The sequence below is a fragment of the Monodon monoceros genome, unplaced genomic scaffold (assembly GCF_005190385.1).
Source record: "Monodon monoceros isolate NGI ecotype Baffin Bay Population unplaced genomic scaffold, NGI_Narwhal_1 Super_Scaffold_3, whole genome shotgun sequence".
Taxonomy (NCBI): Eukaryota; Metazoa; Chordata; class Mammalia; order Artiodactyla; family Monodontidae; genus Monodon; species Monodon monoceros.
The window spans coordinates 33,637,637-33,653,431 of NW_021703780.1; the positions used below are offsets into that span (position 1 = coordinate 33,637,637).

At 48.0% G+C, this 15,795-nt stretch overlaps 1 protein-coding gene across 1 annotated transcript in view; it reads left to right on the plus strand.

Moving 5' to 3' along the window:
• TREM1 (triggering receptor expressed on myeloid cells 1) overlaps positions 1 to 9,859 on the plus strand; it is a 24,900-nt gene extending 15,041 nt beyond the window's left edge. Inside the window, 3 exon segments of the mRNA XM_029243279.1 lie at positions 4,404 to 4,624; positions 4,626 to 4,759; positions 9,769 to 9,859. Of these exon segments, the coding sequence (XP_029099112.1) occupies positions 4,404 to 4,624; positions 4,626 to 4,759; positions 9,769 to 9,859 (446 nt within the window).
• The last annotated feature ends 5,936 nt before the right edge of the window (positions 9,860 to 15,795 follow it).

The following is a 15,795-nucleotide window of genomic DNA, read 5'->3' on the forward strand; positions in this document are numbered from 1 at the left end:
CACACACACACACACACACACACACACACACACACACACACACACACGATGGCTGTCGTAGCGCGCTTTGGCCAGCAGGGGGCGGGGCAGCCCGTCCATCATGCCAAGCGCACTCCAGGCTCCCTGGCGCTCCCCTGCTCTGCTGCAGACCAGCCCTGGCTGAGCTCCCTGTCCGGCCCGGGGAGGTACCGGCATCAGAAGGAGCTCTGAGCTCGGAGGCCTGGGCTCTGGTGATGCCACTAATTCACTGGGAAACCTTAAGAGAATCAACGAGACTACCCGTGCCTCAGTTTCCTCACCGTGAAAGGGGATAGTGACAACCGCTTCACAAGGATTTTGTGGAAATCAGATTAGATCAGTGGTAAAATAGATAGCTAGTGGGAAGCAGCCGAATAGCACAGGGAGATCAGCTCGGTGCTTTGTGACCACCTAGAGGGGTGGGATAGGGAGGATGGGAGGGAGGGAGACGCAAGAGGGAAGAGATATGGGAACATATGTATATGTATACCTGATTCACTTTGTTATAAAGCAGAAACTAACACACCATTGTAAAGCAATTATACTCCAATAAAGATGTTTTAAAAAACAAAACAGAACAAAAAGAAAAAAACACCGATGCCCGGTCCCACCCCACTGGGATCATTTCATTGGTCTGGGTCTGGTGTGGGCGTTGGCATCTTCTCACACCGCCCAGGTGATTCTAAGGTGAAGATAAGTTTGGGAATTCCAGAGTTAGATACTCAGGTGACCAGGCTTTGGAAACTCTAAGTTGAAAGTTTGTTTTTAACTCTTTCTCCTAAGGTCCCTTTTTTTACTACCTTATTTTCATAACATTAAAATTCCATCTTCTCTCTCTTTTTATCTTCATAGCTCCTGCATAACCTCTCGAAATGGAAAATGTAGATTTTCCTAACAATCTGAACTCAAATTACTCAACTATGCACTCCTACCACCTATGATGTAAATAAACCTGTGATGTAAAGACACATGAAATCATTAGTTAGCCTGAGCTGAGGGCTTGTTTCCTAGGCTCCTGGGTGGTGTGGGCAGTGCAGGGCCAGACAGTTGTGAAATACCAGTTCTCTTCCCAGGAAGGTGAGTATAAGAACAAAAACCGGGGTAAAGAAGTGGTTCCAGGTCATTGTTCCAGGTTAGTCCCCAGCTCCAGGCCCCAGGAAACAGCTCAGAACTCTCCATATTTTATCTGGGACAACCCTGTTGCTGAGGAGGATGACAGACTCCAGTGGGAAGGAGAGACTTCAAGGAATGAAAAGGGACCTGGGAAGAGGGTCTGATGGAGGAGAAGGCATGGAACAGGGAGTGAATGAACTTCACATCCTGAATTCCCCGCTCCTTCCCCTGCTCAAAAATAAACAAATGAGGGGCTTCCCTGGTGGCACAGTGGTTGGGAGTCCTCCTGCCGATGCAGGGGACACGGGTTCGTGCCCCGGTCCGGGAAGATCCCACATGCAGTGGAGCGGCTGGGCCCGTGAGCCATGGCCGCTGAGCCTGCGCGTCCGGAGCCTGTGCTCCGCGACGGGAGGGACCACAACAGTGAGAGGCCCGCGTACCGCAAAAAAACAAAAATGAAACAACAACAACAAAAACAAATGAGACCTAATGAAACTTAAAAGCTTTTGCAAAGCAAAGATAACTACAAACAAGACAGAAAGACAACCCTCAGAATGGGAGAAAATATTTGCAAATGAAACAACAGACAAAGGATTATTTCCAAAATATACAAACAGCCCATGGAGCTCAATATCAAAAAAACAAACAGTCCAGTTAAAAAATGGGCAGAAGACCTAAGTAGACATTTCACCAAGGAAGACATACAGATGGCCAAAAGGCACATGAAAAGATGCTCAACATCACTAATTACTAGAGAAATGCAAATCAAAACTACAATGAGGTATCACCTCACGCTGGTCAGAATGGCCATTATCAAAATATCTAGAAAAAATAAAGGCTGGAAAGGGTGTGGCGAAGAGGGAACCCTCCTGCACTGTTGGTGGGAATGTAAATTGATACAGCCACTATGGAGAACAGTATGGAGGTTCCTTAAAAAACTAAAAATAGAACTACCATATGACCCAGCAATCTCACTACTGGGCATATACCCTGAGAAAACCATAATTCAAAAAAGAGACATGTACCACAATGTTCATTGCAGCACTATTTACCAGCCAGGACATGGAACCAACCTAAATGTCCATTGACAGATGAATGGATAAAGAAGATGTGGCACATATATACAATGGAATATTACTCAGCCATAAAAAGAAACGAAATTGGGTCATTTGTAGAGACGTGGATGAATCTACAGACTGTCATACAGAGTGAAGTAAGTCAGAAAGAGGAAAACAAATATCGTATATTAACGCATATACGTGGAACCTAGAAAGATGGTACAGATGAACCGGTTTGCAGGGCAGAAACTGAGACACAGATGTAGAGAACAAACGTATGGACATCAAGGGGGGAAAGCAGCAGGGGGTGGTGGTGGTGGTGTGATGAACTGGGAGATTGGGATTGACATGTATACACTAGTATGTATAAAATGGATAACTAATAAGAACCTGCTGTATAGAAAAATAAAATTCATGAGCAGTCAAAAAAAAAAAAAAAGGCACTAATCCCATTCCTGAGGGCAGAACCCTCATGACCTAATCATCTCCCAGAGACACCCCACCTCCTAATACCATCACCTTGGAGGTTAGGATTTCAACATATGGATTTTGGGGGGACACAAATATTCAGGTTAATAATAGCAGCAGTAGTTGTAGGTAGTGGTAGCCTGACCTTGGTAGTGGTAGGTAGTTTGACCCAGCATTACTGTCTATCCCATTATTTGGTATTCCATGGAGGAAGGTATCCCAGGCCTGGGTGGATATATTGTAGTCTCTCAGTAAAGTTATAGATTCCTGCTGTGTCCTGCTGAAAACACAGACCTGGATCTTCTTACTGCCATTCTACTTCGTCCTCCCATCAGCAAGGCTCCATTGGACCAGACCAGAAAGTCATTCCAATTCTAGGTTCAACATCCAAGAGTGTGATTAAAACCTTTGTCCCTGTAATCCAAGGGTTCTCAGCCTCGGCACTATTGACATTTTGGGTGGGATAAATTTTTGTCATGGCGGCCGTCCTGTGCATTGGAGGATGTTTACCAGCATCCCTGGCCTCTACCCATTCGATGCCATTAGCACCCCCCTGCTCCCAGTTATAACAACAGAAAATGTCTCCAAGCATTGCCCAATGTCCGCAGGGGGAAAATTGTCCCCAGTAGAGGACCACTGCTGTGACTCCTTGACATCCCATAATATTTAGAACTCTTTTGGATGCAAGCAACATAAACCCAACTAAAGTAAAAATAGGAGGGGGGATTTCTTGGCTCAGGCAACTGGGAAGTATGAGGGGTGCTGGTTTGGAGCACAGCTGAGTTCCTGCCTCAGATAATGTTGGCAGGTCTCTCTCTGTCTTTCTCTCTCTCTTTTTCCCTTTCTTTCTTTGCGTCTGCTTGGCCTCGTTCTCAGGCAGACTATTTGCTCACAGTGGAAATGTAGCAATTGAAGTTTCACATCCCACTGACCAATCAACACAGCCAGAAAGAGCTTTCTTCTCAATAGCGGCAGCAGTCTCAGGGAGGATTCTGATTGGCCCAGCCTCAGTCATGTGCCCATTTCTAGGCCAATCAGCATGGCCAGGATGATGAACTTCTTTGATTGGCTAAACCTGTGTCTGGATGTCCATCCTGGAGAATAGGGTCAGCCCCATCAGTAGAGCTACATAGGATGAGAAAGATGAGCACCCTGAGAAAGAGGTGCTCTGCTACCCAAGGAAGGGAGAGGGGAGAACCACACAGCCAGACATCAATGTCCACCATGTCCTTGAGATGGCTTCCTCACCGTTTTTCCAATAGTCTCTTGAACTGATCTCTCTCCCCTGACTTAGATGAAGTTCCTCTAGCTGTTCAGTGGAATCGCTCTCTGCTAGTAGCATGTCTTCACATCCACTCTGCACCCTGCACGTCCTTCTCTATATCCTTCCTTCCCATCGTGCCCCTGTTACTCATGGTCTTAGCATGCAACCCAAGCTCTGTCTTTATTCAAGCAATTTCTTCCTCTCAAAAACAATCATTTATAAAAGTTGATTTGCACAAACCATATGCAGTCTAGCTCTTGTAGTAAAAAAAAAAAAAAAACAACTCCATAAAACTACTCACGGTGATAAGATCTGGGGTCTAGTGCTAACTTGCAGGGAAAGTTGCATCTTCTCCGGACACCTTGAGGATCTTGTCTGAAAATTGGGTGATTGAACAAGTAAAAGAGGTGGCTCCTCTTTCTTTTTTCCAAAGAGAGAAAAGCTATTCCTCACAGAGCCTAGCTCTAATTCTCTGCTTACAGAAATCCAAACTGCCGCTGAACTACCCGAGGAAAAGTGTACTCTAGCAGAGGAGCGCACCTTGAAAGTGGACTGTCCCATCACCCACGACACGGATTCCAACAGCCGGAAGGCTTGGCAGAGTCTGAAAGATAAACGGGAGGTCCAGACGCTGGCAATCACAGAGAGAGTCTCGGGGGAGTTTAGTCAAGTCCAGGTGGGGAGGTACTTCTTAAAAGACGTCCCCCAGTGAGAGCATGCTGCGCGTCCGAATGACCAACCTTCCAGTGGAGGACACAGGACTGTACCGATGTGTGATCTACCAGCCTCCCAAGGACCCCATCATCCTGTTCTACCCTGTCCACCTGGTGGACCAAGAGTGAGTAACCTGGGGGTGGGGGGTTGAGGGTGGGGAGAGCCAGGACGGGTGGGGGTGGAGCAGTGGTGGTAGCACGAACGGGGCTGTGGCTCAGGATTTCTAGAAGCCTGTGCTCCCCCAGAAGCTCCTTGTCTCTCATTTGAGGTCCTTGAGAGACATTTAGTCCAATAGTAAGAAGGGGCTTCTTTGTATGGGATTCCTTTTGGGGAGTAGAGCCTAACGTGCTATGCTGTTGTGGGAAGTGGGTGAAAGGTGAGCGGTGGACTTGGGACAAGTTAGTCTCATTCTTCAGGTCTTCATGTAGTAGTCAATTCCTTGGGAAGCCTCTGTGAGTCCCCTCCCCCTCCTAAGGATGCATCTGAGGGCCCTCCTGTGTGCTTCCAAAGCAGTTCTCCCCAGACCTTACTGTGGGCATGAATCACCTGGGGATCTTATTTCAAATGCAGACCCCGATGCAATAGGTCTTGGGTGGGACCTAGATTCTGCATTTCTGATCTCTTTGATAGACAGCACTATTTCACTGGGTTAAGTAGTGGCCAGTTTCCTTATCTGTCTCCCCTATTCATATCTGAGAACCTTGAGGGCAAGACCTGTGCCTTGTTCGGCTCTATATCCCTAGCAACTAATGAAGTGCCTGGCACACAGTAGGGCCTCCGTAGATGTTGATTGGATGAATTAAGGAAAGCAGATTAGAGGGAGGCAGGTTCAAATTCCTAGCACCTGTGGAATTCTAAGCCGAAGGAAGACAAGATACATATGCAATATATTAATAAAGATAACTTGTAAAGCAATATGCCACAGGTACAGGTGAGTGCAAGGCAGAGAGAATGGTATAAAGTAATCAGGGAATTATTCTTGAAGAAGGTGGGAGCATATGGATTGGTGAAGAATAGTAGGCAAGTGCATTTCTAAGGACATGAATAGCTTGGAAATTCCTTCCTTGTTCCCTATCCCCCTCCCTCTGTCTTTCCCACTCTTCTTCCCTTCTTCCCTCTCTCCTCTCCCTCTCTTCCTTCTTTCCTTTTCATTGTCTCTGACCCAGACAGATGTCACACTATTTCTTTAATTTTAGCAAAAGGAAACCTTGCTTCATGAATGGCCATGTTCATTTCCCTCCTGAGTTCCATTTACCCTACCACTCATCCATCCATTTGTCCAACCACCCAATGTGCCTTCTTACAGATCCTTCGGGTACCCCTGCCTCAGGTGAGAATCCTACCCAGAACTTTGCTCAGATTCCCACCCTTCCTCCTATCACCACCAAGTACTGAAGCAAGCTCCATCCCAGCCCCAGGACTGTGACCCAACCCCTCCCCATGTCAGCTACCAGCGTCTCCTCTCCTGGCCTCAAAGTCACCCCCCACAAATGTGACAGATGTCACCAGGTATGGTTTCCAGGTCTCTGGGCCCCTGGTTTGGACACCAAGCCCTTCGATTCCCAGTCCACGTGCTGAGAGTCAGGGATGGGAAGGGTGCAAGGCAAGGGTGGACTTGAGTCACCTCAGTTGGGTGGACCTTCCCAGGGGAGGAAGGAGGTCGGGCTGGGGTGAGGAGGCAATGGTGAGGCTGCCACTCTCCCCATGGTTCCCCTCTGTTTTGCTTCTTGCACACCAGAGGAGTAAGAGAGGAAAATGGCATCTTTGCTGAATTCCAGTGGCTCAGCCAACCCCTGATGGTGTAGTGGAAAAAGAGATCCTGTCTTCTAATGTCAGTCAGACCGAGTGAAAGTGTAACTCTGGGCCAGTCAGGAGCCCTCTCTGGCTTCAGTTTCCTTGTCTCTGCAGTAGGGTGGGGTGGAGCTCGAAAAACCAGAGCTGGAAGTGACGATCTAGCCAAACAGCTCTGAGCAGCTGCGACATGTTAAGATTTCCTGGACTGTTAGCTTTGGCTTTTATTTTTTTTCAATACTGATGCATGTGACCTACTGCAGACCAACAGAATTAGAATTTCTGGAGGTGGGGCTGGTCTTAGTATTTTTTCTGAGATCTTCAGGAGACATTTTTAATGTGCAGGCAAAGCTAAGAATCACTACCTTTGCATGCACACCCCTCCATACAGCTTATTACTAAATGTTGATTTATGTTAGAACATATTTATCATTAAATATTGAATGAACAGAGAAAGAAATATTCTTCCATATTCCCACTAATCTATCATGTCTTTTTTCTCCGTCTTCTAGTTTTTATTCATGCTTATACATATTTTAACATAGCAATAATTCTAATTATACACATTTTCATTATTTTTCTGTGCTAAAACTCTTCTCCAATGTTGCTACCTAGTCTTTGTAATTAGAATTTCAGCATACTTTTTTATCAATAGAAAGCCATATATAATCATTTGCCTTAGACATTAGATTATTTTAGACATTGAGATTATTTTCATTTTTTGTAGCATTGATAACTCTGAGATGAACATATATTTGCAGATGTCTTTTTCTTTTTTCTTTTTAAAAATATTTATTTATTTTGGCTGCACCGTGTCTTCGTTGTGACATGTGGGATCTTTAGTTGCAGCACGTGGGATCTTTAGTTGCGGCATGAGGACTTCTCAGCTGCAGTATGCAAACTCTTTGTTGCGGCAAGCATGCAGGATCTAGTTCCCTGACCAGGGATCGAATCCGGGTCCCCTGCATTGGGAGCTCGGAGTCTTACCCACTGGACCACCAGGGAAGTCCCCTCTTTTTCTTCTTTTAAATTGTTTATTCAAAAGAAATTCCCTTAAGAGAATTTGAACATTTATATTGTTCTGTATACATATTGCCAAATGGTTTTCCAAAGATTGGAAACAATTTGCAGTGGGATCCCTAATGCATAAGGGAAGCAGCATCACTGCAGGCTTGTCTACAGGGATTTGGTATTTAAAAAATATACCTGTCAAAATAGATGTGAGCTGGGACCTGCTTTAATCTCTCTATTACTGTGGACTCTGAGCTCCATAGCGTAGAGGCAGCACCCTTTCCTCCTTATGTTGTGCCTAAGTGCCTGCTACCTAGAAGGTGCTCATTAAATCTTGAAAATAAATGATCTAGTGAGAGTCAATGTTTTTCTTTTTTCACTAATTTTCCAGCATGTAAATTGAGAGCGCAAACCTTCGCCTGCATTCCTACTAAAGGCTGCATCTCCTTCATCTATTTATCTGTTAATTAACAGGAACCATTCTATGAGTCATATTCCAGTCAGGGAAGCAGAAGCCACTGAGCTGTTTGAAAAAGAGAGAATTTAGTGGAGGGAGCCGCTTGTCCAGGTGATGGAAGAGCTGAGACACCAATCAGGGGATGGAGGGTGTGGTGCCCCTGAGGAAGCCACTGTCTCCCTGTCTTAGGAGGGTTCTGCTGAGGCAGGCCATGGGGAAATTCTGTGCAAATGGTTTAGGAAGTGATCTCAGGTAAAGCCATTCGGGAGGTGGGACCGGGGAGGGAAGGAAACCTAGCAAACGGTGTCATAACCAAGGCAAGTCACACAGGAAGAACCTTTGTTCAGTCCTGCAGGGGGTTCTGGGGACCACGGGAGTTGTCTGTATGTGGGGGGCTGGGGAGCTGGAGTGTTTGTACTCCCAGAACTCAGTGAGGGGCCATCCCAGCGGCACAGGAATTCCCAGGCACTGTGGCTGGGGTAGAGGTGGGATGGGGTGGGATGGAGTGCGGGTGTCTGGCCACCTGCGTGCAACCTCAGAAAGGGATGCAGTTCTGGCCCTCGAGAGTGGACACGTTCTAGGAGCTCCGTGCAAGAAAATGTTCAAGGGCTGGGAGGGGATAAGGTAGGGCACCGGCAGGAGAGACTTGGAGAGGATGGAGTTAGCGGGGATGGGACCTTCAGGCAGCAGGGCTGGAACCGGGCACAGGCTGGCAACGCAGAGGGCACAGCTGCAAGCTTGAGGGTCCAGAGAGGCGCTGCCTTCCAGGCCGTGCCCCAGTCCCCAGCCAGCGCTGCCAGCTGCTGAACTTGGCTGGGCTGCCTCAGACATCTAGTTCCCGGAGATGCAAGGCAGTGCCGCAGGCTGGGGGTGGATTTTAGCACAAAAGGACCTTTGGTGCTTTCTATCGCCATTCTGTCATTTCTCCCTTTGCTGGTTTGCACATTCAGTTTTAAGTTTTGCGTAGGCAAATGTGTTGATTTTTGAATTATTTTGTGTTGATATTTTGAATTGCTTTTATTCCTTAATTGTGCTTGATTCTATTTCCTGGTTACTTCTCTATTTTTTCCTCTTATTTTAATCTTAATCCATGGAGGGGGGGTGTTACTTTACTTTATGGTATAAATTATAGAACAAATGCCTTTTTCTTCATCTTGTTATCCAGATCCCACAAGACTATTTACTAGACAATTCTTGCTTACTTACTGGGCTACCGATTTCCTTAGATGCTAAATTCTTAGATACCCTTAGATCTATATCTGCTTCTATTTGTTGCCCTGCTGCCGATTTCTCTTTTGGACCCTGTGTCTCTATAGATTAATTGTGCTCGAACCTATTTCCACATCTGCTGAGTCTAGATAGGCCAAGTTTCCTCACTCGTTTGCATCTCTTTCTTATGGTACCTACTGACGTTTACCCAGGACTTTTAGAATCATGTTGCTAAAGTCTATAAAAATTCATGATGGGATTTTTCTCAGTTTATAGATGAGGAAACTGAGGCCAAAGAGGTGAGGTGACTCTCCCAGGAAGTAGGTCCTGATGCTGAGAATGGAAACCAGGTTTCCTTGCTCTGGGAGCCCTCGCTCTCTCTGCTGCATCACAGCAGGAAGGAGCCTCGTCAGCCTGCCCTTTCTCCCTGATGCCTCTCTGGACATGGACCCTATGCTCTCTACTAAGTATATTTCTAATCGGTAGTTTTAAGCAATGGAACAAGCTAAATGCACAGGACAATCCCAGTTAGTATGGGGAAAGGAAGGATGAGAGCAGATGAACTAAGGGGTGTGAAGGACTTTTGCAAATGCTCAAGTGTGCAAGAGCATGCGTGCCAACAGCAGCACTGAATCTCCTCTCTTCCCCGGGGCCCCTGGGACCAGCATTGTCATTCCCGTGGCACGTGGGCTCCTGAGTAAGAGCCTGGTCTTCATTGCTCTGTTTGCTGTCATGCAGAGGTCATTTGCATCCTAGGCGCTGGAACCCACGAGAATGAACTCTGACCTCCATCCACGTCCATCTGGCAGTTGTGTCCAAAGAGGAGTGTGAGGGGCAGGGGATGGGGTAGGGGGTCAATGACATGAATTGAAGCTGTAGCACAGGTACTTTCTAAGGCTCAGGATCCCACCTTCTTGGCCCTGCTAACTCCCCTCACTTCACTGATAACCTTGGGTGTGTGCTTTGCCCCCTCACAAGAGAAGCTACTGCCCCAAACGTGCCATTCCACCAGCAGCTCAGGGTGTGCATTAAATACACTGTCCAGTGCTTTTCACTGTCAATGTCTTATGGGGGTCGTGAGACACAGGGGGCACAGCTGCTCACTCTGCCCTGGTCCTTGCCCTGGACCACAACATTTTGGCCTGAATTGGACAGAATTCCCACTAGAGAGCATCCTGCTCGCCCGACTGCCAGGGCCGTCCTCTCCTCTACAATCAGATGTTTACGTTTCTCCCCGTAATTTATGGCCCTTTCAACACTCCCAGAAAAGACTGTTGAAAAGCACGGAACGAAGAGAAGGTGAGATCCACGGTGAGGCTTCCATATTTGGGAGGATGAGCTCGGACCCAGGGCATCGGACGGAAAAGAGGATATCATCATTTGACTACTGCGTGCGTCATCAGGGATGCATTTTGCCACTGGACCCTCAGAACAGCCCCGTGAAGGCAGAGAAGTACGTGGCTGGAAGGAGACCACGTGAGAAGTAAATCTCCTCTTACTGGCAGGAACAAAAACTAGAGCTCCTTTACTGAAGACCACGCACTTAAAAGCCATATAGAATGGAATAACCGGGAGCCTGCTCTATCTAAATGCTTCTTCCTTGTACCACACGAGGGGCAGGGATGGTGGGTGACCGGCTCTCACCAGTTAGGCTCCTGAAGGCTGTCCCCCATGTGCACTTTCCCCCTCCTCTCTCTCTGTTCCTTTAACTCCCCTTTCACTCCCAAGCTCTTCCATAAAATAGGCATCCAGGGCCACCAACAGATTTAAATCACTAGTTTCTGATTTTCTGCCTCTTCTGACTCTAAAGGGGAAGGGGTCTCATTAGTGGGGAAGAGATGATAGGTCCTTCCATTCCCATTCAGGAACGGCCAAGGCCAATGTCATCCTAAATTCCCCAAGAAAAAACACACTCTATCACCCACAATCCACCTCGTGTTAGGAAAACACATTCTTACCATCAGGTTGCCCTTCCCCTACTCCTGTGAGCTAAGGTACAGTCTTCCCCTCCCTGGCCCCACTGCCATCATATGAGGACTTCCTCACCAACCTGGGGCCTGAACCCTCCAAGAGGATGGCACTGACCCCATGCAGATTATCTCTGATCATCCAGCTGAGTCCATTAGAAGGTGATGAAGGGAATTCATGTCATCCTGGTGCCGTGGTGAGAGTCTTCTGAGAGGCACTGGATCCAGAAGCTATTCTGCTCAGCACATCTATTGATATTTTCCTGGCCAAGAGAACCCAGCCACACGGAGGCTGTAAGAGCATGGCATGCAGTGTTTGCTTTCTCAGGTGGCTTGTTTGGGACCTGCATTTCAGCAGTTTCAATGTTTCCTCTGTTTGCGAAGTTGACAAAAAAGGCTAGGGCAAGGGAGGAACCACCGTTAAACGCTCTCTAGGAGAGGCAGAGCACTTTAGGGCAGTCTCTCTCAAACTGCAGTCCTTAGGCCACCCGCATCGGATACTCCTGGAGCATTTGTTTAAAATGCAGATGCCTGCCCCCCCCCCCCACCCCGCCGCCAGACACCCACTGAATCATAGCACGGGCTGTCTCTTGGTGGTTCTCAAGCTTGTTTGGGAGATAGGGTTCTAAGGAGTCATCGTGCTCCTTTCCAAACACCACGACACACTTATATATTCATCCTGAGTTAACCAACTGCATGATTTGGTGTGCTTGTGTGATTAATTTAATTATAGATGAAATAATACTTCAGTTCAATATATTAAACTCGCCTGAGGAATTACACACACTAAATTGGAAGGCAAATGGTCGTACTGGACGCTCTCCCACTTGCACCATCAGGCCAACTCTCCATCCTTTTCCTCCCTGGTCTGTTCCTGGGAACTGACCAGGCTCCCTTTCCCACCAGCTTCTGGTTGGGTGTGGCCAGTAGGCAGCAAGAAAGAAGGGCAGGGGATGGAAAGAGAATGAGGTCAGAGTTTTTATCCTCTGGGTTCCTTCTCCGTGGAGAGGCACGAGGGGCCCTCAAGGCCCCTTCAAGCCTTGCATCAAACAGCTGTTATCTTCAAGTTTGGGCAACTGCTCCGGTCCCTTGATTTTAGGCCACGGCAAGTAGTCACTCACCACTGCTCCAGCCCCAGGGTACTGCAGCCTACCTTAGTGGTTTCCCCGAATTCTACCCACACTTTCATTAAACACTTCTCAGTCACCTGTTTCAGTGAGCCACCTCTTTCTTGCTGGGACCTTGACCTACACAACAGTGTTATGTGGTTAATTACACAGGCCTTGGCATTAAACAGGACCCAGGTTTGAATCTCAGCTCTGTCACATCCTTGACGTATGTCTGATCTTGAGTAACTCAGTTAATCTTGCTAGGCCTCAGCCTGAAGATATTCCTCACTGCCTCAAAGGGCATAATAACCAGGGCTTCCCTGGTGGTGCGGTGGTTGAGAGTCCGCCTGCCGATGCAGGGGACATGGGTTCGTGCCCCTGTCCGGGAAGATCCCACATGCCGCGGAGCGGCTGGGCCCGTGAGCCATGGCCGCTGAGCCTGCGCGTCCGGAGCCTGTGCTCCACAACGGGAGAGGCCACAGCAGTGAGAGGCCCGCGTACCGCCAAAAAAAAAAAAAAAAAAGGGCATAATAACCAATACGAGTCATGATTCTTGATGCTACCAACTGAATCCAGTCGTGGCTAGCAGAGGAATTTAGAAAGATATTGGTAGCTCACAGAGTCGAGAAGGCTGAAGGACCCGTTTTAGAAAATGGCAGAAACCGAGTTATAACTTGAGACAGTCCAGTGGTGTTGCCGTTGTCACTGCCCCTGTACACGTGAAGCCACCAAGTACTTGCCACCATACTATTCCTGGACTCTCAGTGCTTCAATTGCCTCTGAGTAAGTCACTTACAACTGGCCCTGCATCTTGTATCGCACCCCTAGGATCCAGAATCCTGGGCAGAATCATGCATTTGCCCATACTTAGGTCAAGTCACATGTCTGTACCATAGGTGCCAGGGAGAAGGGGCAGAAGAAACATCTGCCTCCATGCTCAAGGGAAGGGGGCCTCGTGAGACCCACACACTGGGGCATAGCCCCCAAACGGGAAAGCTATTGGGTGCTGGAGAGCCAAAAGATGACAAGTATTCATTACACAATCCCAAAGCTGACAGAATTAAACGAGATAACCTGCATAAAGCACCTGGCACACAGCAGAACTTCAATCCATGGAGGTCACTCCTAGTGCTGTTATAATTGTGGTCTCCAAGCTCATGCCTAGACTAGGAGCTCAGGGAAGCACACACCTCAGACATAGGGAGAGCACCTGAGGAATGCTTTGGGGCCCACCTGACTCACACACAGCTCCCACAGGTATCCTCTGTTTGAACCACTTACTTCAGAATCACCTGGGCTGCTTGTTAAAGCGCAGGCTCCTGGGCCCTCTCCAGACTTACCAAATCAGTATGTCCGGGGTGGAGCTCAGGCACGTGTATGTTTGCTAAGCTCCCCGGGTGATTCAGCCACATGCCCATCCTTGAGAATTGTGGTGTGGCATAACATGAAAGATGGTGGGTCATCAGGAAGGCTTGACTCGGGCCTCAAAAGGCAAGTCAAATCTGGATGCACAGTGTCAGGCAGGCAGGGATAATGGTGGGAGGGGTTGTGGAATGTAGCGGTCAGTGGTCAATGATGAGAATGTCTTGGTGGCCTGAGGAAGTGAGTGGAGCAGAGGTGGGACATCAGATGGGTGGGTCTAGACTTGCTCCGGTGGAGAAGGGGGAGCTACTGAGTGTTGCCCAATTGGGCTGTGACAAAATGAAAGCAGGAAGGAAGATGTCACAAGGGCAGTGATCTCTCTTTTCTGCTTCTTCTTCTGCATTTTCCTGAGCTGCCCCCTCTCATCACATTTTCCTCAGGGTTTCTCAACTGCAAACTGACAACCAAGCCTCTCAGGGAAGATGGGAAACACCCAAGTGGGGCAACATCCTCCAGTAAATGGAAAAGGCACTGAAGCGACTGGCACACAGTGGGTCCAGGGAGCAGGATGGAGTGAGGGGAAGGGCTCTGGGGGTGGCCGTGGCTACCGCTGCTGCTCTAGGTCTCAGGTAAGGAGAGGCAGGGAGAGGGATGTAGATGGCCAAGGGGAGGTACCTACTAAGAGGGGTTTTCTCTCATTTCTTAAGGAGGGACTGGAATGAGATCAGGGTATGTACATGTTAGAGACAGGAAAGCAAGAAAGGAAGGTCATGAATGCGGACTGTGCTGGTTGACCCCGTCCCATCAGGGATTGGATGATGAAATAGAAGGTGGAGGTTCTTCTAGAGCATCTTGAGGTTGAGAAAATTATGTGAAGTCAAACAAACAATCTCTCCTCGCTGTGCTGATATCCTGGGAGACGTCAAGAAGTGTAAGGCAGTCTCCCCCTAAAGGAATCAGGCGCTAAGGCATAGGGGCATTAATAGAGGAAAAGGCAAATGACGACAAAAGGGTCAAGCAGCAACGTGAAGGCCAAACTACGGTGGAAGTCACTCTAGCAAGCCACAGAGAGGGGATGTGGAAAGAAGGTAAGGGCAGACAGAGCTGGGTTCAAATCCTATCTCTGCCATTTTCTACCTGTGTGACCTTAGGAAGTCCTCTCTCCTCTCTGAACTTCGTTTTCGTCATTTGTAAAGAGTACCTATTCAGAAATATTCATTTGTAAATGGTGCCTACTTCAGGGCGTGTCCTGAGAGTTTAAGAGCAGACTGATGTAAACTGCTGGCTCAGGGTTTAGAGCACAGTAGGTGCCTAGTAAAAGGTGTAGTGGATGACGATGATGTGCCCAGGTGTAGGGTGATCAGTGGTATTGAGGGTTGAGAGGAGAAAGAGATTAGTGCCAGCGGACCTGTTCAGGTAGACTCCCCGTGCTTTCCTTTTGTCTGTATCTGAATATGGTATTTAAGCCAGAGTTCTAAACTACCTTGGGGAGCTCCTCATTTTACCCTGGGTATTTCCCACATATACATGAGGTATACACGTTTAAAAGCTCGTTTGCTTTTCTCTTATTAATCTTCTTTTATTACAGGGATCTCAGCTGAGAACTCAGAGGGTAGAGGGAAAATGATTTTTCCTCCCCTACATCTGTCAACCTCTAGCTTCCTTCCTCCACTGAGGTCTCTCCAACTTCAGGCAGCCTTTTTGGACCAGATCTATGAAACCTACGCTGGTGGTTTCACATATGTGCAGCCCACATCCGGTCCATGGGACGTAACCATTTCATTCACCCCAGCAAACTCATGGAGCCCTGGTGGATCCCCATACAGCCATCTTCTCTTCACTCTACCGTGGGGACAGCTAGTCATTGGCAGTCTCTGCCCATTGTAGTTCTCAGGTTTGAGTCAGACTCCAGTCTGACTCAGTCTCCCAAACTCCAGGGGACGCTTAACAAGCTCTCCAAGTTGTGACCCTGAAGCCCCTCTCCCTAAGCTTGTGGTAAGGGGCAGGTGTCCACTCCCTTCTGCGCCCAGGGTCACAGGACACCAAAACTGTCTCCAGGAATCCTCTCCTAGTCTTCAAAATCCCCACAACTTTATATCCTTGATGTGGGTAAGGTTTAGATACCTTTTTGCGTGTGTTGCACTGGTCTCCCAGCTCACTCTGGAATGGGGCATCTATTTCCTTGGGACTTGCATTAGTCAAGGTTCAGCTGCAGACAACAAAATCCAATGTACCTATGTTAAGTAGAAAGGGA